Genomic DNA, 21,081 nt, shown 5'->3' with positions numbered 1-21,081 from the left:
CTCCCTTGCAGAAGCGCAATGACACAAATGTAGGTTACACGCACAACATGCACAAATGTGTAGAAAAACAAAAACAGTCGCGAGCTCCCGCTACTCAATGTGCCACTCTCTCATATTACGCATCATAGTAAAATGAGATGAGAGCATTTGCAATTCATGTCGAATAGCGCTGGCTTACATCTCACTTTTTCATAAACATTTAACACAACTGAAATCAAATTATGAATTCATCCCGAGTCTACGAAAGACCATGTTTTGAACCACGCATGCACAGTAATTAATTGTGACCTTTTAATAACGCGTGCGTCTACATTGCCAGGTGTGGTGGGTACATTAAACAGACGGGTGGGGTAAATGTGCATTTGACTCGTTTGCAATTCTAAACAGCTTCGCAAATACAGATCAGCTAAAGCCAAGGGGCTCCCTCCAAAACGCAAGTTGATAGGCAGATTAGCAACTACAATCACCAAGGTCTGCTGCCTACGTGAATGACAGATGATTTACAAATTAGATCAAAGGGTAAAATCAGAATTGCCTCACATTTACACTGTAGATCTAGCATGGCCTGGTACCATTCGTTTTGGACCTCCTCGGTGTCCGCAGCTATGGCAAAGCTCTCCCCGCGGGAATACAGCACTATCATGTGCTTGTTCTTTGAATCTGCCCGTTTGTTGATGTTAAAGCAGGAGTCCAGGTTAACTGCTTTCTTTGGAACAGGTGACTTGCTTCGGAATTTCTTTTCATTTTCATAATATTCGAGTCTAGCCGGGCCCTGCTCTGAAGCAGCCCGGAGAACGAAAAAGCGCCGGTGCATAGATTTCTGCTTGCGGAGATAACCGCTTTTCCGCACGTCCTCGTAGCTCTGCTGCTCCATCGCCGCCTGGTTCTCCATTGCTGGGCGATTTGCTTGTTTTTTTACCCCCACCAATGCCTGCCTAAAATCGGTGGTATGTTTTACATTCGTTCATGATCGCAGCAGTCCTCTTCTCTCTCATCACGCAATCACGCGCCCTAGATGAGAGCCAAAATAAGCGCTCAAGATTGTTTTCCTCCTGGTTCAGCTTGTATGGTGGTGTGCACCCAGGCTCCACTGACAGGCGTGCACATGCGGCATGCGACGTCTGCGCTAGCATACAGTTCAATTCTAGTGTGTACCAGAATTGTTTATTGTACAGCTCTAGCCCGCACACTCGGATGCCCCTCCGTGCTTAGCATTGCATTCAGTGTTCTCTGGAGATGGATTCGTTGAATGAGACAGTTCAGTTCAGAATCCTCTTGGTTAAATCAACATATTTCGCGTGCCAGATTCTTGAGACGTTTTTAATTCTACATCGACAAAAAATGGGGTTTCGTTTAATTGATTTTGTGAATTTAGATTGGGTAAATTAGAGGGAAGGCGTGTAAAATATTGTTTGTTTTAGATTAATTATTTGACAAGGAAAGGTAACGTGATCCTGTTTTTCACAGAGTAGTACATTTTTTAATTATTAAATGCGGAATCCCCTTCTCTACGGTCATTGGCAAGTCTCTTGCGCTATTGCATCCCTCAAAGCGTGGCGTTTGCGACACCTGTTGGATGGCTTTGGCATTTTCTTTGTGTCAAACCCAAAGAAAAATAATTCCTGTAATCTCTGGACAGTTATCAACTGTATCATGAAATGTAGTTATCAAGAAAAAAAATATATGCTGTGATAAGTATAAAATGAATAGCTTAAACATAAACCTTACTGACTTTAATTATAAATTGTGATGCCTAATTGTGCTTCCTTTATGTAGAAAAACATACACCACATGTGAAACACGATAGAATAATTCGTTTTATTGGATTGTTTTATGGATTACTTTTATGCTTCCTTTATGTGCAGTTTGGAGCTTCAAATATATAGACAAGGATGTCTGTTTTGTGTCTATCTCTCATTTGATTTTAGATCACTATTTGTTAGGTTTAGGTTAAAGTTTTAAGGGAGGTCCGTTTTTATTAAAATCTCCATCTAAAAGCACCTTAAAAACCTAGTCTGATTACGACACCATTACTCTCGTTTTTGGCATCCCCCGCTGGATATTTCACTGGGAAACTGAAGCCAAACGTGTCATAAGGCACGTCATTTGTTACCATGGTCACGTTATGTTCATGAGACCAGGCTGTATACATGCCACAGTAGTAAATCTTGGGATATTATCAAAGGACTCCCTGTGCTTTTCAGAGATACCAAATGTTTGGGAGTTTGGCCATGGCAACTTCCTTCCCTTGGTCTATAAAAATGTATGACATTATAGTTTAGCACTTCAAATATGAATAATATTGAATGGAATGGAATGGTGATTGAGAGATATACCCCAAAAGCCTGTTGTATCATATCTGATACATGGATTTCAATGTGCTTTTTCAATAAAATAATGTAAATTTTTATTTAACCAAACACAAGTTGCTTATATTCAGTAAATTCTCCTTTTAAAATATCAGTAACAATATAATTGTTATTGTCAGTTTTACTATATCAAAATCAGCAAAGATTTCACATCAAAAGGACGAGTGCTTCGCAATACGAAGGCTGATATTTTTATTTTTGAATAATAATAATAATAATAATAATAATAATAATAAATACTTCTACTTCAAGAAATTCACGGAAACGTCCACCAGGTGGCAGTAGGCATCTAGTACAATGCATACAACAGGATTTTCAGCTAAATTTGGATTATGTTAACGAGGCAGACGCTTTAGAAATCACATATCAAATTTGATACATGGGGCGTTATGTTTAACCAATTCGTGACATCTCTCCACCCCCACCTGCCCCCCTAATAATTCATTATACTATTATAATTATAATTTATATTTCAAAAAGTGATTAGATCTAATTGCATTTAAAGTAAAGTAGTGTATACTGTGCAGTACTGGGTTGATTGAGTCTGGCTTTAACATGATAGAATAATTAGTTTTACTAGTCTTGAAAAATCTAGTAATAATAACATGACCATGACCCATTATTTACTCATCCTCATGCCATCCCAGATATGTATGAGTTTCTTTCTTCTGCTGAACACAAAGAATATCTCAGCTATGTAGATCCATTCAGTGCAGGTGAATAGTGACCAAAACAGATAAGTGGGTGAGAAACAGATACATATTTAAGTCCTTTTTTACTATAACTCTCCACTTTCACTTACACATTCTCCTTCTTTTGTTTTTGCCGATTTGCATTCTTCGTGCATATCGCTGCCTATTGGGCAGGGAGGAGAATTTACATAAAATAAATAACTTAAATATTGATCTTTTTCTCACCCACACCTATCATATTGATTTAAAAGACATGGATTAAACCACTGGAGTCGTATGGATAATTTATGCTGACTTTATGTGCTTTTTGGAGTTTCAAAATTTTGGCACCCATTCACTTGCATTGTATGGACCAAAAGAGTTGAGAAAATTCTTCTAAAAATCTTAATTTGAGTTCAGCAGATGAAAGAAAGTCATACACATCTGGGATTTCATGAGGATGAGTAAATGAGGAGAGAATTTTCATTTTTGGGTGAACTATCCCTTTAATGCAGCTGAAGATGACTGACTAATATGAAGAGAAGTGTGAGGTAGGTGTGAAGGAAGCATTGTTTTGTAAAAACGTAAACCTTACAATGTCTGTAAACTAATGAAAAAAAAAATTCTGAAAATCTATCAACTATTTAAAAAAAATAAATAAATAAAAATAATTCTGAAATGTAAGTCTTCGTTCTTCTGTCAACCAATGACAACGTGGGCAACTACGTAGTATTCCGGAGTTTTATTTATCAAAAATTAAAACCTTTGAAACCTATAGAAAATGTTGCCACGTTTGGCGACAGTGATGTATATTTATTTTTAGGGCTTAAAAAATTTAATTGGGCTCCACTAAAACAATAGGAACACACTTTCTGTTGTTTTTGTCTCTATACGCTAGGGAATGATTTTGGTCAGGGAAGGATTTGGTTGGCCAACTGTTAAACGGCTTGATACTTTTGCGTTCCCCAGCGAGAGGAACAGCACTCCTCTTCATACGATACCAAAACATTGCCAAAAAGGATATTTTAAACGAAATTTCCTCGTTAAAATGGATGCAAACGACAGTCATGCGAACCCTTCTCTGACTGCTGAGGTGTCGCTCTCGTTTCAAGACGAACTGACTGCAACCCTTCAAAACGCGCTCGGTGTTGCTGTAGAGATCGCCGTTGTCGAGATCACCAAACTGCTCGACAGAGCGCTCAGAGACGTACAGGACAAGATTCAAGAAGCTCTGCGGGACAACAGTACCCTCAAGTTCAGGCTGCAAACAGCTGAAACACAACTGACGACTGTGCGTGCTCGCCTGGACCAACAGCCTCAAGGGCTTGAAGATTTTCCAATTGGCACTAGAAGTCATTCTGCGAAAAAAACACCTGGTATCAGGTGTAGGCTTCAGCGGGGGCTTCGGCAGTTAAATAACCGTAATGTAGTGCATTCGAGCCCCATACAAGAACCCGAGCCCACTATGGACTCCGAACGTGATTATGAGGTATGTGTCCAGAGAGGATCACCCTCTGAGATCCCATCTGGAGGTGCGAGCGCTCATACTTCGGAAACACTGGAAGAAGCCATCCAACATAGGTTACATGAGACAAATGGTAAGAGGTTATTAAGGTTTGTATTGATTAAAGTGGCCAAGTATCATAAGGGATAGTGCGGTAACCAACTGCTTTTTGTAACAGTGCTCGCAATGTTCAGTGCCATCTGTGTTTAATAGTTGCGTGCGCATTCTAACCCCTATGAGTTGTTATTTGTCATAACTGTGGTGCTGCCTCAGTAGTTGTGCCACTATATGCTACACTAGATGACAGTGTTCAAGTTACACCTGCAAACCATTTTACACACATTAATGCTACTGTGAATGGTTCTGATAATTCCTCTTACATTTCACACTCCCTTTTCAGACATAAAAAATGAGCAGATATGTGCTGGGACAGATGCAGGTGTGCTCAGTGAGGGGTCATCCTTTGAAGTATCTGTAAAGGTAGAGAAAGATGAGGGTTATTGTGACCCAATCCCTGTGTCTCTCTCTGGAGGGGAGGAGCCTAACTCAGACAGCCTCTCTCTGGCTCAGTCTCAATTACTTGAAGACTGGAGACCTGAGCCATTGAATTCAGAAAGCTACCAATCAAACCTGCACTGCCAGTCCACCAACCTCCCTAAAGGTTAGTACTGTATAAGAAAAATACCATTCTAGAGAAGGAAATTAATTTGCTTTGTGTCCACTGATACACTGACAGATGCCAATTACATCCATTTTAGCAAGATTTTTACACATTATTTTCTCATTTTCTCCTTTGTTGCACTCATCTGACTCTTTACTCCAACCCACAGACCTAGATTTCCTGTCGTCTCCGTCCTCTGGCCAGCATGCCCACTTCCCAAAACTCCATAACAACCACCACAAGAGCCCCAAGCGCCATCCGTTTCCCACCGACCGAAGCCAGTATCATTGCAGCCTATGCGGACGAGACTTCAACCGTAAGCACCATCTCAAGATCCATCAAAGGATCCATACAGGAGAGAGGCCATATGCCTGCTCTGTCTGCAGTGCACGCTTCCGCCATGCATTGACACTCACACGGCACTTCCGCCTCCACACAGGGGAGAAACCATATGCTTGTGGACAGTGTGGAAAAACGTTTCGAAATGGTGGTGGGTTGAGGTTCCATCAGTGCTCCATCACAACAGCTGTATAAATCCACCATTGATTTAAGTCAATAGTGATATATGATTACATACCTGCATTATCCTGAAATTCCTCTAGGGGGCCTGTCTTTGGAGTGAGTGTATTTAAAATTTGCTTTAAATGAAAAGCATCTGCCAAATCCATACCCATTATACCTTAATGCCTTTCAAAAGCATGTGCCTGACAATAAGACCCTGAATCTGGACAGTACTCTGGTGTACTTTAATATAAATACTTTAATACAAATGCTTAAAATGAAACAATGTATCTTTCTGTATTGCTCCAATGAGAGCGATCATTGAAATTGAATGATTGCTGGCCTCTTATAAAAGAAGTAAGGGATAATGTAAAGTCTTTCAGTCATTATTGCAAAATAAACTCTGAAAGGTCTTGTATCACCATAAAGCAGGGGTTTTCAAAGTTTTAAACAGTAAGCCCCCCTCTGACAGAGAGACAATTTACAAGACTGCGCCCTTCTTACCCCCCTCCCTTTTTTGGCATATTTATATATAAACATTATAATAATACTCTACACACAACAATGTTGTGTGTAGGCCTATACAATAGCCAAGTAAATATTGAATATTGCTAAATGTAAAAAAAAAAAAAAAAACTTCCACTAAAAACAACAGTAGGCTACTGTTCTGGCCACTTATTTAAAGCTTTATCTTAAAATATATTTTTATTTTTCTCTAGTGTTATATTATCAAAATTCATAATATCAAAATTCATAATAGACTCATTCATTAATGCATCATACACTGATGCGTGATTAACAGCTCTAAGTATTTCTAATAATAATATGAAACTGTATTTTGCATTATTTTTATTACAAATACAAGTTTGTCCTTATGATAATGGCATTATTTAACTGTTTTTAGCCTATATTTGTGATAAACTCGCATCACATGAGCCAGTCTCTGTGAAACTTCATCTGTCAAAAACACGAAGACACGTCGACTCTGTATCATGTTGAATTCGTAATAATGGACACGTCTTGATAAATGAATGAGGCAGAGCTATATGGCTTTATGATTGATTTGCGAGTGCATATGACACGTTTTGAGCATGCACACACACTCTCTGAGCGAGAGCAGGGAGATTTCATAGAGCAGCGTATATGTGAGAGCATGTGTCCAGTTTTGTGCGAGAGCGAAGGAAATCTGTGTGCGAGTGAATTGATTTGCTCTCGTGCAGCCGGTACATGGATGCACTCTCACGTGATATGCATGCGTTCATGACATTTTAACATTATTATAGCGCCATAGAGCTACGGTCTGTTAAGCTGGAGCATTTTAGCATTTTTTTCCTTTATCTTCACTATAAATTTGTATTATATTTATGTGTACTTTGATTTTGCTTGGTGAATTTATCATCAATTTCCACACCTTCCCTGACATGCTCTGGCGCCCCCCTGGGGTGGCGTGCCTCCCCCGTTTGAAAACCGTGGCCCGATTTATTGTGCAATAATGACTGGCTCACTATACATTATGCCTGTTTTTCATGACTATATACTAAATAAATAAATTGACATTTTTTAGTTGACATTGATTTGATTTAAAACTGTTATATTAGAGAGAGGCCTCATGAGTGAAATGAGAAAGGTGAAATTAGCACAGTTATATGAGTAATCTCAGTTGCCTAGGTCAAAAGCCTATTATATAGTTTAGTGAGCAGTAAAAAACTTTTGAAAATTCTGAAATTGATAAATCAGAATTAAGTATTTATAGAGAGCAGTAATAATAAGCATTGTTCTTCTGGTCTTCAGTTTGACAACCCACTAACTGTTGAGCAACAAATTAAGCCAGTGTCAAACTAGCCAATTGTTCCTGCGATTGTCTGGAGTAACCTTCATTTACAATGTACAATTACAATCATTTATAATTTACATAATCGCCAGCCAGTTGGTGAGAGACTGTGCATTAGGTAAGTGTATATTAGCATCTGCCAGCGGTAGGTCGTTAATACTTTGACCGTCGGGACTCCCTGAGTTAATGTCTCCAGAACTGGAAAAGTAAACCAGAACTGTTAGAAAAACGTTCTTTTGCCGAAGCAGACTCTTGCGGGCTCGTCAAGTGACCAGTGAGCTTCTTTTACTGAAGAACTGACGAGATGTCATGCTGTTCTGAACGTTTTCATCAGCGATCAAACTCACAGCTGCATATCATCACAAACACCATTTGTAATAGTGATTCTGTCACAAAGTGTTTTTCTGGAGTTCTCCTACACTAAAAATGACTAATAAAATCAGAGAACGGAGATACAACAGTCTGTTTTTATTGAACATAATTTCTTTACTCAATGAAAGCTGCATATGGAAATACATGTTCTACGGCAAGCCTTTGGGGGATAAGTACTTAGTAACTTCACCTTGTGAATGTGTTTAAATGAATTACATCCTAAATCACTCTTTTATAATTATTTATGTTCATGTGGTACTCCTGTTGTTATTTCGGTGAGCTCCACAGGGTAGGAAATTGGAGAGAGAGTCGGAATCTCTGTCACCCCTCCACTATTTTGAATCGGCAAGTGTGTCATATATTCCGACTTGAGAGTGTGAGATCTCGGCAAGTGTGACACTCTGCCAAAATCGAGTTGTTTGGAGTCAGCTAGTGAGATGCCAACTTTGGTCACTGCTATGATTAAATCACAGAGGCCTTAAACACCAGTAACAGGTCAGGTCAGAGTCCACCCTCAAAGACATCTGACTATGTGTAGTTCTACAATAATAGATGCAGACTTTCCCAGTTTACCATTTTTGTGGTTTATCAGATATGATGGTAAATGTATTTTTAGGATATTTAGACACATAAATGGTGCTTTGTTAGCTGAATCCATGTGTTATTTAACAGAGCGCATCAGTTACTCTTGTGATGAGCACAAGATTGCACACCGATATTCTATGTCAACTAGTGCAAATTTTTTTGTATTGGATGGGATTTGTAGTTTAATCACTAATCATTTTTCATACTTTTGTTGTGCCTGCAAACCATAGTCCAGGTCAGTAAAATAAAAATTTCAGGTCAATCAGATTTTATGCATTTCCTGAATAGACCTTATTCACGCTAGTGCAATCTTTAGATTTTTAGAGATTTTTATGGGAATGACAACAAGGCTGTGAGGGATAGACTTATCATCTATTCAATGGCACGAATGGTATAAAGCTCCTAGATCACATTTGATTTTCCAAAACTCATGTTGTCTGGAGTTCTTTGTATATTGAATGTTCTTGGACAGATATTTTATCAATGTTTTGTCCACTGAATGATCCAAAAACACTTTAAACTGCAGTATAGCCCACTGAAGAGACTGGAAGTCTGTCTCTCACAGCCTCGTTGTCATTCCCATTAAAAATAAAAATAAAACAAAGATAGTGCTAATGTGAATAAGGTCTATAGGCTGTAAATAGAATCGTTCCCATGCCTGAAATGAATCGCTTTTCAGGCTTGTGGTGATAGAAATCTCTGTCTTTCTGCTCTTGGCTTTTTGCAAGTTAGGGACCAATAGTTTTCCTTATCCTTTTTACAGTCATTTTGCAAGCAGATGAAACAGAATTGGTGACGGCATGATGTACATGTGATAAACTTGCATCCTTTTTCATGCATAATTAAATTGTGACACTTGGGACATGCTCTGAACTCGGGACACCCAAGAACTTTACTCTTTTGATCTGACACCACTCCACATGTTAGCAGTGTGGAGACCAGTGGGCACAGAGTGTTGGTGCAGGAAGAAGAATCAGGGTCAGTTGTAGATGTGCAGGGGTAGAGGCAGGATGAACACAGGAACTGAGTGGTAGGGCATCGAGTACATTGAAGCAATGCATTAGAGCATCCTTTTATATCTGCAGGTTTCAGTGGGGAGAAACACTCCGGGCACTGTGGCAAAAAGTATGGCATGAGTGGTATTTAACAAACATTCTTTGCAACTAGTTGATTCATAGGTTTAATGACACAATGCTAGATTTAGTTCAGTCTTTAGTTCATGCAATGAAATAATCTGCTGTGCTCACTGTATTTCTGGGGTCTGGGTTCTTGCCGTCTTGGATATCCATTATTTTCTGTGTTCGAAAGGGAGAAGAAAGCACCTTACACTCACAGAACAGACCAGACAGAACACATAATGAATGATTTGATCAGTATAGTTCAGTGACAGAACCCACAGGGTTTTGTCATAGCACTGCCAGCACTAATACTCTTGAGTATCTACATGAGGGTTAACTGTCTTTAATGCATAACTGCCATTTTTCAACAACTTTAGGAATACTTTTTAAAATACATTAAAATGTTGCAAGTATTGGATATTTTATGATGCAACAATTTAGTAATAACCTCATATTGTAATGTCTTTATCATAAAGGAATGTGTTCTCACATTTGGTGAAGCATTTCTCTCCTGGCTGAGCAGATCAGTCCAATTAGACACCTGTGAATTACCTACAGAATAATAAATGGCATTTTTGGGGGCATTACAACATTTAAAATGTGCAATAAGAGATTGTAGGTTAAATTAGGTATGTTCTGTCGGATTCTAAGGACTAAGTGAAAGTGAAAGTGAAATTCACCCTTTGTTTTGATGGCAATCGAGAATTGTTAGTACAAGTCTGTTAATAATCGGTTTTAAATTTTGAATGTTAAATTAATAAATGGGACAAATACCTGCTCCCATGGTTGTCTTTCCTCCTGCATACCACAGTATACCTGTCCGTCTCACTCTTTTCCTCCTGCAAGTCTGCTTTTCCGTTTTTGTGTTTAAATCCTTGTTTTCAGAGCCTTTTGTATTTTTCACACTAATTCTGATTTTTATAGAAGGTTCCATGTGATCTGTTATTAAATGCTGTAAATGTCTTAGCTGCGATGTCCATCTGTTCTGTGTTGAAATGAAAGTGTTACGGTGACAACCCACAACAGACTACTGGAAAGTCCTGAAATTACTCTGGATATATGCGTTATGAAGATCACATTACCTATACTGCCCCGGAAAGGCTAAATGCATCACAAAATTGAGTTATGACTGAAATTGGGTCTTAGATTATGATCGGTCCTGTTAAACATGGGTTTGGGTCAACTCTGCACAGACAAAATGGAATGAGACAACTGTACTTTATAATCCACATTTGGCTAGATGATTAAACTTTGAAGCCATTTTTCCCAGTTTCAGTGTTGGTATAGTTACTTCGTTTTGGCTTTAAGTATAAAGTGTTATGAAACTTTCAATTGAAATCTTTTGCCTATTATAGAATTACATTTTTATATTCCTTAAGTCGGCAAAAGGTGGGTTGCTTTAACTGTACTGAGATCCATGAAAGAAACGTGATTAACAGATAAACATTAAAATAATGACAGCTGTTTCTATCTGATATTTCTGTTTCTCTTTGACATGTTGACCATAGTAACTCAGATTGACTGTACATTTCTTAACCTTTACTGCAAGTTATGAATGTTTTACCTGAAAAGAAATTAATGCTTTTGCTGTAATCAAAAGGCAATTTTCTCTCCATTGTCCCAACTTTTATAATTTGTAAAAAGCCCTTTAACGTTAAAGTGTACAACTTAAGTGAAGAGCTTTGTAATGATGATGTTGGCTCGTAGGTTTAATGACGCTGTGCTATATTTGGTTCAGTCTGTAGTTAAAGACAATGAAATGAGGTTAATCTGCTGGGTTCACTGTGTTTTTGGGATGTGGGTTCTTCTAATCTTTTGTTTATATAAAGTTTGAAGACTTCATCTGCAAAACCAAGAGACAACCTGTCAAACAGGTTTGGTGCATTTTACATGCCTGTATTGAAAAGAGCAAGCATTAATTTAAGTATTAATAAAAAATAACAATTTTTTTACTCCCAATTAAACACTTGAAAACAAGCAGTACATTTTTGAAATATTTAAATCTACCAGCTTGGAGACTCTATACATTAATTAAAAAAAAATTATATATATATATATATATATATATTATATTATACACACAGAACAATAAAAAGCTGACATAGCAAATCATCATTAACAATTAACAAGCCTGTTTGTTTGTGCAGCATAAACAATAGCCATTACTTTGTAGGCACTCAAAGCTAAATATTTAGCCTGTCACCATGTACACAGTGTGGGGGAACCCATATGTAATAAGTAATTCTCTTGCACACTAGCCCGTACTGCTTTATCCACCCCTCAGGGAACTGTAAACACAATACGTGTAGAAGGTTCTAATCCCCTGCCTTAAGCTGAAACACCATTACGTCTGGTGATCCTTATGTGGGGCAGTAAATATTGACCTCTAATGAATTATAAAAGGAATACTCTGTGTGTCTGTTCTCTCACAAGTATGTGTAAACAAACACATATTGTATGCTTGTGCATTTCTGTCAAATTTTTAGACTTCATTTAATCAATCAAGACAAACGTTACATTCTCCCTAATGTTGGAACCAAAAATGTCTTGTGTTTAACATGATCTCTCCATAGTCCTGCCTGCAATCACTCTTGTAGCCAATCACAACACAAGAAGGCTTGCTGTGGTGTGATCTGTTTGCCCAAAGTGGCTCTCACTCAGCAGGTGAACCTTGAGTTTTGCCCATCAGTTTGGTCTCTGTGATAAAAATAGGACATCGCAATATTTAATTTGTAATCTGGGTGCTAAATTGAGTTGGGAAAAAAAAAAAAAAAATCACTTGAGGCATCTCACTGTTTGTATTTTTTTTTATAAATAGTTAAATGTCACAGTTAGGAATATAGGTTTATAGTCACCTTATCTCTATGGCTCTGCTGGTGAGCTCTAAACTTCTCAGGATTTGTGAACATCTGTTGGCAGAATGGGCATACTAACTCTAGAGTATTCCATGGTACCTGTTCGACTGAATCTGAGGAGTCCCATTGATCTTCCCGGTGATCTGCCTTTGTACAATGCTGCTGCTTCTTTGTGTGCACCATGCTAATAACTGAAGGTCTGTCTTTTCTCATCACCACTGTGTCTGTCTGAGATCCAGAACCAGATTCGAACCTGGAATCACAATCTGGTGCGTTACCTTTCTCTACCCACTCTGGCAATCCTCTCTCCCTGTCTGAGATGAAGGCTCTCTGAGTATTCCCCACAGGACTCTCTTCCTTGCCTGTGACTGAGTTTGTATGTTGGAAAGAAAATACTGTTACTCTACTCCTGTCCTCCATGTTCTGATCTCCAGCCTCATTCATCTGAACCCTTTGGTTGTTTCTTACAGTCCCAGGCTGAGAAGGTCTCTTCTGCAACCCAGACCCTTCCTGTCTTCCCTCTGCATTGAGCCTGACCAGCCCTGCACTCCAGCTTTCTAACGGAGGAACAGACAGCTGCTGAATGCAGTGGTGGAGAGAGGGGTAATCCACATACTTATACTTGGGCACCTTCTCTTTGGGACTGACAGGTCTATGGTTTGGTGCCTTTGCCAACGAGCATGATCCCAGCCAACCATTCAGAGGAGGCACAGAAAACTGTTGGATACACTGATGCAGAGAGGGAAAGTCCACATACTGGAAACGAGGCACCTTGTGAGGCACATCACAGAGATCATCTTTTCTCACACGCATTTGTGAAGAGGTCTCTGGGTCACTTTGCTCCTTCCTGACCGTTCTGATCTCCATTTCACACTCTGATTGGAGGGTTGAGGAGGATAGATTGGGGTTGCCACCACCATCTGGAGGCAGGTGGCTCGTGTCCTCCATTCCTGCAACTGCAGGATGGTGCTCTCTTCTCCTGTGACCACTGAAAGATTTAAAAAGTTTTTATGAATAAAGAAAGGGTCTAAATCAGTTCTGACTAGTTTTGATTAGTTGTTTTTGATACATATCGTAAGATCAACAATGTGTTTATTACATGACTTAAAGGAATATACTTGGTTTAATATAATTAAGTTCAATTAACAGCATTTGTGGCATAATATTGATTACTAGAAGTCCCTCCTGTACAAAAAAGTGCAAAAATGTGTGTAACAGTGAGGCACTTACAATGGAAGTGAATTGGGCCAATCTGAAAAGGTACAAATACCTCACTGATGCCACAAGAAGTAAACAATGTGTGTGTTAACATGATTTTAGTGTGATAAAATCACATATAGGTAATACACAAGTTTTAACAGAACAATTATTGTAAGTGCTTTTATAAGTATAAGCTTCACATTTCTGCCTTTAAACCCTCAAAACATTAATGTAAATGAGAAAAGTAGGTCAGCTCGAGACTGATCGCCTTCTCCAGGGGGGCCAAAACAAAATATCTGTCAAACACACACAGCACTACAATCTTCTCTTTCTTTCTGTATATTCACTATGGCCAAAACCAAGAACACCTAATACTTCTACACAAAAGCCTTGGAGCAGCCCAGCCAACCCTGGCTTCAGACCACTACACACACCTATTGAAACAGACACTGGCTTGCCCCCCAGGTGTAATCTACAGGTGAAGAGATATGGTTTCCCACCTGGTCAGCCCACAGGCTATGGGTAATTATTATGGGTGTGTATATATAGAGAGAGACAGTGTTCAGCTGTAATCAGTAAAGGAAATATTCATGTTTATTGAAAGACATGGTTAACAGAGACATTGATGAGTGTAGGCTTAAGACAAAAAACAATTGTAAAATAAATCAAAAGAATAATTTAAAAACACAGTATACATTACTTCTTTTATGGACTGTGTATGATGTTTCAAAAATGTATTTACGTAAAAATGTAACTAGAAAGCTTACACAGTTGCAATTGTAAAAAAACAAATGGAATGAATGCAACATTTCATTCAATATATTTCTTCCCTTTCTTATTTCTAAAAGCCTCTGAAAGACTGTCAGGCATGCAGTGAAAAACACACAGTACAACCCGCCCTGGAACCGTGCCAGCGTGGGGGATAATAACCGTGCTCCACATTCACACTCGCTATGTTGAGCATGAGGAACTGGGTCACGCGCCGTGGCCTACATTTTTAAGGTTTGTTGTCTATTTTTTTTTTCCCCCCACATTCATTTGGGCTGGACCCTCCTTCGCTGCATGAGTAGTGGAACGGAGGTTGGGGTAGAGCTGAGAACGACAGAGCTGCCAAGCAGTTAGATGCTCCCTCGCAACATGTAGACAAACAGAGCATTCACGCGCGCGATAGCAGAACACGCGCGTGCAGATACCCATATAAACACTACACCTGTCACGCATAGCTCAGTAGAAATTAGGCTAATTCAGACAAATGTTGTCTGGGTGAACGCCTTTATACAGTCATAATATGTGACGACAACAATTCAAATATCAGGTTTTATCAAAATGTGTCACTGAATGTATCTGGTATCATTTACCCATTTCATGTTCCTAGAATTTTACCTTATATTACCGTAGTTGTCCGTTGAAGTCCATGAAGTGCATGTCAAGTGAGTTTTCCGTTGTGTTCGTCTTAATTGAAAGTAGACGGATATCTATCATCTACACATTATTCTGCGCTCTGACGCACTGGACAAAATAAAAGAGAAGGAAATTATTTCGCTCTGGTGAAATTAAGGTGTTTGGCGTTCCTGAATGCTCATTTAAACTTCTCAAATTTGAAAACAATGACGCAGTATTACTTATCCTATGCTGATATCAACGGCACTTTACCAGAATCAGTTGCTTAATGTGTTAAATGTGGTTTGGCTCTGGGAGCCGCTATTCGGATTGTGATAGAGGGAGACGAAAGCCAATCATAGTTCGGTCAAACTTCACGCCACACCCATGGACTCCGCCTCAATCACGAATCTTTGTCCAATCAGCGACCCGGTTTTTAGAAGTGGGCGGAGACACCATGTCCTAGTTCTAGACGAATTATAATTCAGCTCAGATTCCGTTTAGTATTTACTCGAGTCACCCGAGCGCAAATTGACACCCTATCCTCTCTGCACGTCTTTATCAATCAGTCATATTAGCCCTGACATATGCGAGATATGAGAGATGTCTTTCCTTCTTTAACATCACACATATATAAATATATAAAATAACACACCGTGGTAGAATTAACACTATACTCAAGGATAAAGCTTTTTCTTTAGCTCACATGTGCTGACCATTGTCTCATACCTGCAACTCTTTAGTGTGCATTTGTGTTGAAATGCTATCTAACGACTTAAACTGCCCCAGAAAACAAATATATAATGACTGAGAAGTCTTTATGACCCTTTTTTGTTGTTATAGTTGTTTAAAAAAAATGATAGATTTTTAAAGGTATAGTGGAAGTGCTTTGGTTACCTTTCTTGTGTAGTTTTAACCATATAGATTTCAGATATTTCAGAAATATTTTCATATTTCTAGGAGGGTTGGAAGCAGAGTAATGTAGATCAAAGGGAGAGTTCACACCAAAAAAAAAAATTGCATAATTTACTCACGTTCATGTTGTTCCAAACCCATATGACTATCTTTATTCCATGGAACATAAAAAGAGATGAGTGATTGTAAGAGATGCTATGAACGTGAATGGTGACTAAGCGTGTCAGACCCTAACATTCTGCTGAACATGTCTATGTGATCCATGGTAGAAAGACAGTCATATGGGTTTGTTTAGAACATGACAACATGAGAGCAAATAAATGGTGACAGAATTATAATTTTTGGGTGAACTATTCCTTCAAGGATTCACGTACTGACATCAGCTAAATTAACATTTGTATGTTATAAATACAAGAATGATTCACATTTGAAATCTAAACTGACAACACTGCTTTCTCGCTAAAATCAGCCTTTATTTACACATTCACAGACAACAAAATAAAACTGTGAGATTTACAGTTGAAATGCAGATACATACTGTGACTGTGACTCTGTGAGTGTTTCATCTGGTAATCTACAGATTGTGGTTGAGGTATCAGGTGACAGGGCATCATCCTGGAGAGCCGCATGTTAGGACTGCAGGGTTTGACATCAGCATAATACTCATGGAATGAGCCGAGAATCAGTAACAATGTGCCATTCCATTTTGAACATGACAATTTTAGTTTACTCAAATGGTTTTTGACTTAGATCACTTGAGTTTCCTTTTAATGTATCTGTCACTCTTAACTCAAAGGGAAATTGAAGCTACCCAATTGTCTGAAATAGAATCTTGGGTTTTTGAAGAATGTTAGCTTGGCCATGACAAATGTTTTGAATGTATTTCACATGCATTACTGAAAATGAAAAAAACCATTTTCAAAAAGAGAATGTGAAGAAGTTATTTTTTGGAAACTAACGCCAACTTTTAACGTCTGACATTCTAGAAAAAAAACAAACAAACAAAAAAACAGTAGTTTAATCATTTCAATACATGGATATTATTGGCATTATTCCACTGAATTATAACTAAATTGTCAGGTGCCCATGAATTACAAACAAGCACCATTTGTTTCATTTTTGTTTTATAAACAAAGGACTGTCTGAAAGAAACAACTGCAGAGATGGAAGAGGGGTGTGCTGTTGTCCTCATTTTCTCGTATGTCTCAATGATCTGTTATCTCAGCACTGTCTTTAGTTTGCATTTAATTTTGGGATAAATTGCAGTATAAACTCTACACAGCTTAAAGAAGTCCTCTGTAACAATCCATAGCAGTTGGTATGCTGTCTTGTTGAGCTGATGGTTTTGATGGACTGGCCCGCAACAAGTGTTTATGGTGCTTGTCAGATGTCCTGGTGTGGTTTTCCTCTCTTTTGGGGAATAATTCAAATGGAAAAAGGGTATTCGAGAGGTCTTTTAACACCTCAGTTGAACCCTCTCATCTCCCTTCCCCAATTGCTGAGATTTCCTGAATTTGATAGGTTGGTGCAGAAACATCAGCATGACAACCTGCTAGAAGACACAGAAACACAATATGATGAGTACAAGAGTTGCCATCAATTCAAGACAACCCTGTTGAAAAGACCAGCATTGCTGATCACCAGCATGTGTTGTGTTTTTGAAGGCTGGTATGCTGGTGTCCCTACCAGGCCTAGCTTAACTAGCTTAACCAGCAAGATTTCCTTGGTTTGTCAGATGATGCTGGTTGACCAGCATTTTTCCCTCGTGAACAGCATGACTATGCTGGTCCACCATTTAGACCAGTCACAAAAACACACTAACCAGTATAAACTAAGCATGTCTTTTTTTTTTTTGTTGTTGCTTTGATGTTAGTTTTAAGAAAGGCTTTTAACCCCTTAAATGGATAGTTCACCCAAAAATCAAAATCCTTTCATTATTTAAACACCTCAATGTTTCTCCAAAGCCATATGACTTCCTTTCTAATGTGGGACACAAAAGATGAATTTTTAAAAAGTATTTACTTATTTAAAAAGTGAACTTATTCATATTTTGAAAGTGAACAGTGACTGTCAAGCTCCAAAAGGGACAAAGAAGATAACATAAACCCACAGTAATTGCAATATGATTCATGAGCTATTTTCCAAATCTATTTTCCATCACTTTGTGTGATGAACATAATGAAAGTTGTTATTCACTTTCAAATCGAATCAGTGAAAAAGCACTGAAATCAAACATGGCAGCTACATCAAACCTCACCACTTTTGGTCACGAGATGCGATGAGAATGAGGTTTGATGTTATCGATGTAGCCACCATATTACATTTAGGGAGTTTATTAATTATTAGATTTTAAGTGTGAATAGCAACTTAAAGGGATAGTTCACCCAAATTCTCTCATCATTTACTCACCTTCATGCCATCCCAGATGTGTATGACTTTTTTCTGCAGAACACAAACAAAGATTTTTAGAATGATTTCTCAGCTCTGTTGGTCCTTACAATGCAAGTGAATGGTGATTAGACCTTTGTAGCCCCAAAAATCACATAAAACCAACATAAAAGTAATCCAGATGTGAAAGTGAAACTAAACAGGCACCACATGTGACTTTCAGATGTAAAAGTGAAAGTGAAAGTGGAGATTTTGCATAAAAAAGTATTGTATTTAGGAAATATTTACAATAATGTTTTTCCAGTTTGAACTGAGACAGACACCGAAGAATGGTCTGTACACGCTTGTTTGTGAAGTGCGCACGTATGATCACGAAGTCGAGACGAATTCCTAAAAAGGAGATTTACGGGTTGGGGAAAAGTGCGCTTTTTGGCCAGTTGACATTAGACCAGATTTTCAATATGGCAAAGCAGCAAGTCTCTGTGTTCGCTCAGTAGTGAATCTGATTGGCTAGTAATAACTAATCGTCGAGGTAATTCAAAACACGCACACCGTTCATTTTCAATGGGGCGAGCGCCGCATCGATACATTTCGTGAACGTGCAGGGAGCCAGAGACAGACTGAAATGAAGGACTTTAAATTGATACACTGTTCCCTCAAACGCAAATTTTAAAAAGCCGCCTGTAATGCAGTGCAATTGGTACATGAAGAACGCATCCAGTCCTGAGGACAGATGTGCGATAAGATCTGTTTCTGAGTTAACATTTTGAATGGGCGCATTGCGAGCGCGCGATTCAAACATCTCAGAACTAGAATGGGCTGAAGCCTGCTGTCCTTCTCCAGAACGAGGATATAACGGCTGTAAATCCACTGTATGTGTCGCAGTCTGGGGCAGTCTCTATCGCGTTTTTTGCGAGGAGACTGTGAATCTCTGCGCGCAACACCGACACATCCTGTGGTCAGACCACAGATCACAAAGTGCTGGTGAAGCGAGATGGCCGGCGTACAAACTGAATCGTATGACTGTGCTCAATCTTTTTAAACACCCAGTCTGACACACCCGTGAGGGCTTGCCACGCATTCGCACAGTGGAAAGCTGGCTTATTAATTCATCTGAAACAACCTCTATCACGTTCTTTGTGAGAAGATTGTGTATTTCAGCTTGTAACACTGGCATGTCTTGGGATGGAACCATAGATGACAGAACACCATTGAAACGTGGCGGCCGATGTGCAAATTGGATTGTATAACCATGTTCAATCCTTTTTAGCACCCAGTCGGAAATGCCCATATGGGCTCACCACGCAGCTGCGTAACGGAACAGAGGGCAATTTGGTTTGTTCATTGTATGATATAATGCGCCACTCACCATGGGAAGCTGTTGTGCATAATGTGTGGGCATTGAAGTGGGAAAGAGCTCTTTATTGAAAAAGCGTGAGCGTCTCGTGCATGTGCAACTAGCACTGTACTCTTTTTTGCATTCTTTATTGCATGTGATTGAATGTGTGACATGTGTGACAACATATTCGTGACGTACATAGTCAAAATAGTCGTGACGTAGCACTCAGCAAATCTATCCACAGAGCCACCAAAAAGGCCGGCTGGAGACACCGGAGCATCAAATAGAGCAGCTTTTTCTGCGTTGCACATTTCCGTGAGGGTCAGCCAGATGTGACGATCCAAAACCACCAGGTTGCTCATTGACTTGCCAGTGGCCTGTGAAGTGACTTTCGTGGCTCGCAGCACTAAGTCCATAGCTGTGCGGAGCTCTTTGAACGTCTCCGGATCGTAGCCTTGTTCGTCTATTTGCTTGAGGAAAGACCACTTGAGACTAAGCTTTTCAACTGCCCTTGAAAGGACGTGAAGCATCTCCTTGTCAGTGGTGCGTGCACACTCCTCACCCTCGCTGGGGGAAGGAGTGGCAATGTCCTCCAAAAGCAGTGAGAGACATACATCATCCCCAGCATCAGAACCACCAAATGTGACGTGGTCGTGCGCTCCTGCAGAGGGCCGAAGCTGAATCGTCCGATTCGTGAGCGAAGTGTCTTGAGACTCATGCCCTCACAGTGAGGGCAGTCTGTCTCTATGAGAGTTGTCTCTGCGTGGCCGTGGCCCAGACAGTGAATGCAGCTCTCATGCTGATCTGAAGGCGGGATGTGTCCCTCACATAAGGAGCACTTAAGGAACAAACACGTAAGCAGATCTTTTAGTTTATATATATATATATATATATATATATATATATATATATATATATATATATATATATATATATATATATATATACACACACACACACACACACACACACAATATCAACAATAGCTTATAAGGATACAAAACTCCTGCCGAATCGCTGCAGGGAATCAGGATGCTGAAGCGGCCTGTTCACCAGCGAAGCATCAAGCGGCAAGGTGGAGTAAATGTTTGCCGGAACACTGCAGGGGAGCTCGTTGCCATGAAGATCCTGCCCGCTGACTCATGTATGTCAACGCCGAAGTAGTAGAAGGCTTCTAGACGAGAGATAAATCGCTGTCTTGAAGGAAGAAAATCCTGAGGTATGGTGTTTGCGCACCCGCTTTTATACCAGACAGCTTTGCACATAAAAGGGCGGGGCTTAAACACCATAGCCAATAATGCCGTTATTGTAGAAAGGTTTCAACTAGGTCATGTAGAAGGACACACGCCATAGCGTCAGCTTAGTGATGCAATGTCAGGTGTACTGAATCGT

The 21,081-nt window shown here is 39.3% G+C and overlaps 4 protein-coding genes across 8 annotated transcripts in view; 1 reads left to right on the top strand and 3 right to left on the bottom strand.

Annotated features, from left to right (window-relative positions):
* Window positions 1-1,104, bottom strand: part of LOC127439591 (insulin receptor substrate 1-B-like) — a 35,373-nt gene extending 34,269 nt beyond the window's left edge. The window contains exon 1 of the mRNA XM_051695774.1: window positions 541-1,104. Within this exon, the coding sequence (XP_051551734.1) occupies window positions 541-892 (352 nt within the window). The 5' untranslated portion in view covers window positions 893-1,104. The remainder of the gene's footprint in view (window positions 1-540) is intronic.
* A 2,895-nt stretch (window positions 1,105-3,999) lies between these two features.
* Window positions 4,000-5,752, top strand: LOC127439592 (zinc finger protein 37-like). The gene is made up of 3 exons (XM_051695775.1): window positions 4,000-4,638; window positions 4,945-5,205; window positions 5,375-5,752. The coding sequence occupies exons 1-3, from the start codon at window positions 4,089-4,091 to the stop codon at window positions 5,737-5,739; spliced, it is 1,176 nt and encodes a 391-aa protein (XP_051551735.1). The 5' UTR covers window positions 4,000-4,088; the 3' UTR covers window positions 5,740-5,752.
* Window positions 5,753-5,767: 15 nt separating this feature from the next.
* On the bottom strand, window positions 5,768-15,580 carry LOC127439593 (uncharacterized). 4 transcript variants are annotated; one of them, XM_051695777.1, is made up of 5 exons: window positions 15,026-15,580; window positions 12,468-13,455; window positions 10,103-10,164; window positions 9,742-9,789; window positions 5,768-9,607 (listed from the first exon to the last, which is right to left on the bottom strand). In XM_051695777.1, the coding sequence occupies exons 2-4, from the start codon at window positions 13,413-13,415 to the stop codon at window positions 9,783-9,785; spliced, it is 1,017 nt and encodes a 338-aa protein (XP_051551737.1). In that variant the 5' UTR covers window positions 13,416-13,455; window positions 15,026-15,580; the 3' UTR covers window positions 5,768-9,607; window positions 9,742-9,782. The 4 variants fall into 4 exon arrangements, 3 of the variants coding, with proteins under 3 accessions (XP_051551737.1, XP_051551736.1, XP_051551738.1); XM_051695776.1 differs by having other exon boundaries at window positions 5,770-9,607; window positions 15,051-15,577; XR_007896994.1 differs by lacking the exons at window positions 5,768-9,607; window positions 9,742-9,789 and adding an exon at window positions 10,387-12,309 and having other exon boundaries at window positions 15,051-15,564.
* An 842-nt stretch (window positions 15,581-16,422) lies between these two features.
* LOC127439204 (retinal guanylyl cyclase 2-like) overlaps window positions 16,423-21,081 on the bottom strand; it is a 28,532-nt gene continuing 23,873 nt past the window's right edge. The window contains exons 19-20 of one of the 2 annotated variants that reach the window (XR_007896883.1): window positions 20,689-20,863; window positions 19,894-20,527 (exon numbers count right to left, since the gene is read on the bottom strand). The gene's annotated coding sequence lies outside the window, so the exon portion shown is untranslated. Of the gene's footprint in view, window positions 17,515-19,893; window positions 20,528-20,688; window positions 20,864-21,081 lie in introns of those variants that run through there. The other variant, XM_051695357.1, reaches the window with a different exon arrangement.

The sequence above is a fragment of the Myxocyprinus asiaticus genome, chromosome 4, assembly GCF_019703515.2.
Source record: "Myxocyprinus asiaticus isolate MX2 ecotype Aquarium Trade chromosome 4, UBuf_Myxa_2, whole genome shotgun sequence".
Classification (NCBI taxonomy): Eukaryota; Metazoa; Chordata; class Actinopteri; order Cypriniformes; family Catostomidae; genus Myxocyprinus; species Myxocyprinus asiaticus.
Note: the sequence above shows the minus strand (reverse complement) of the source record. Positions and strands in the feature narration are given on the sequence as shown.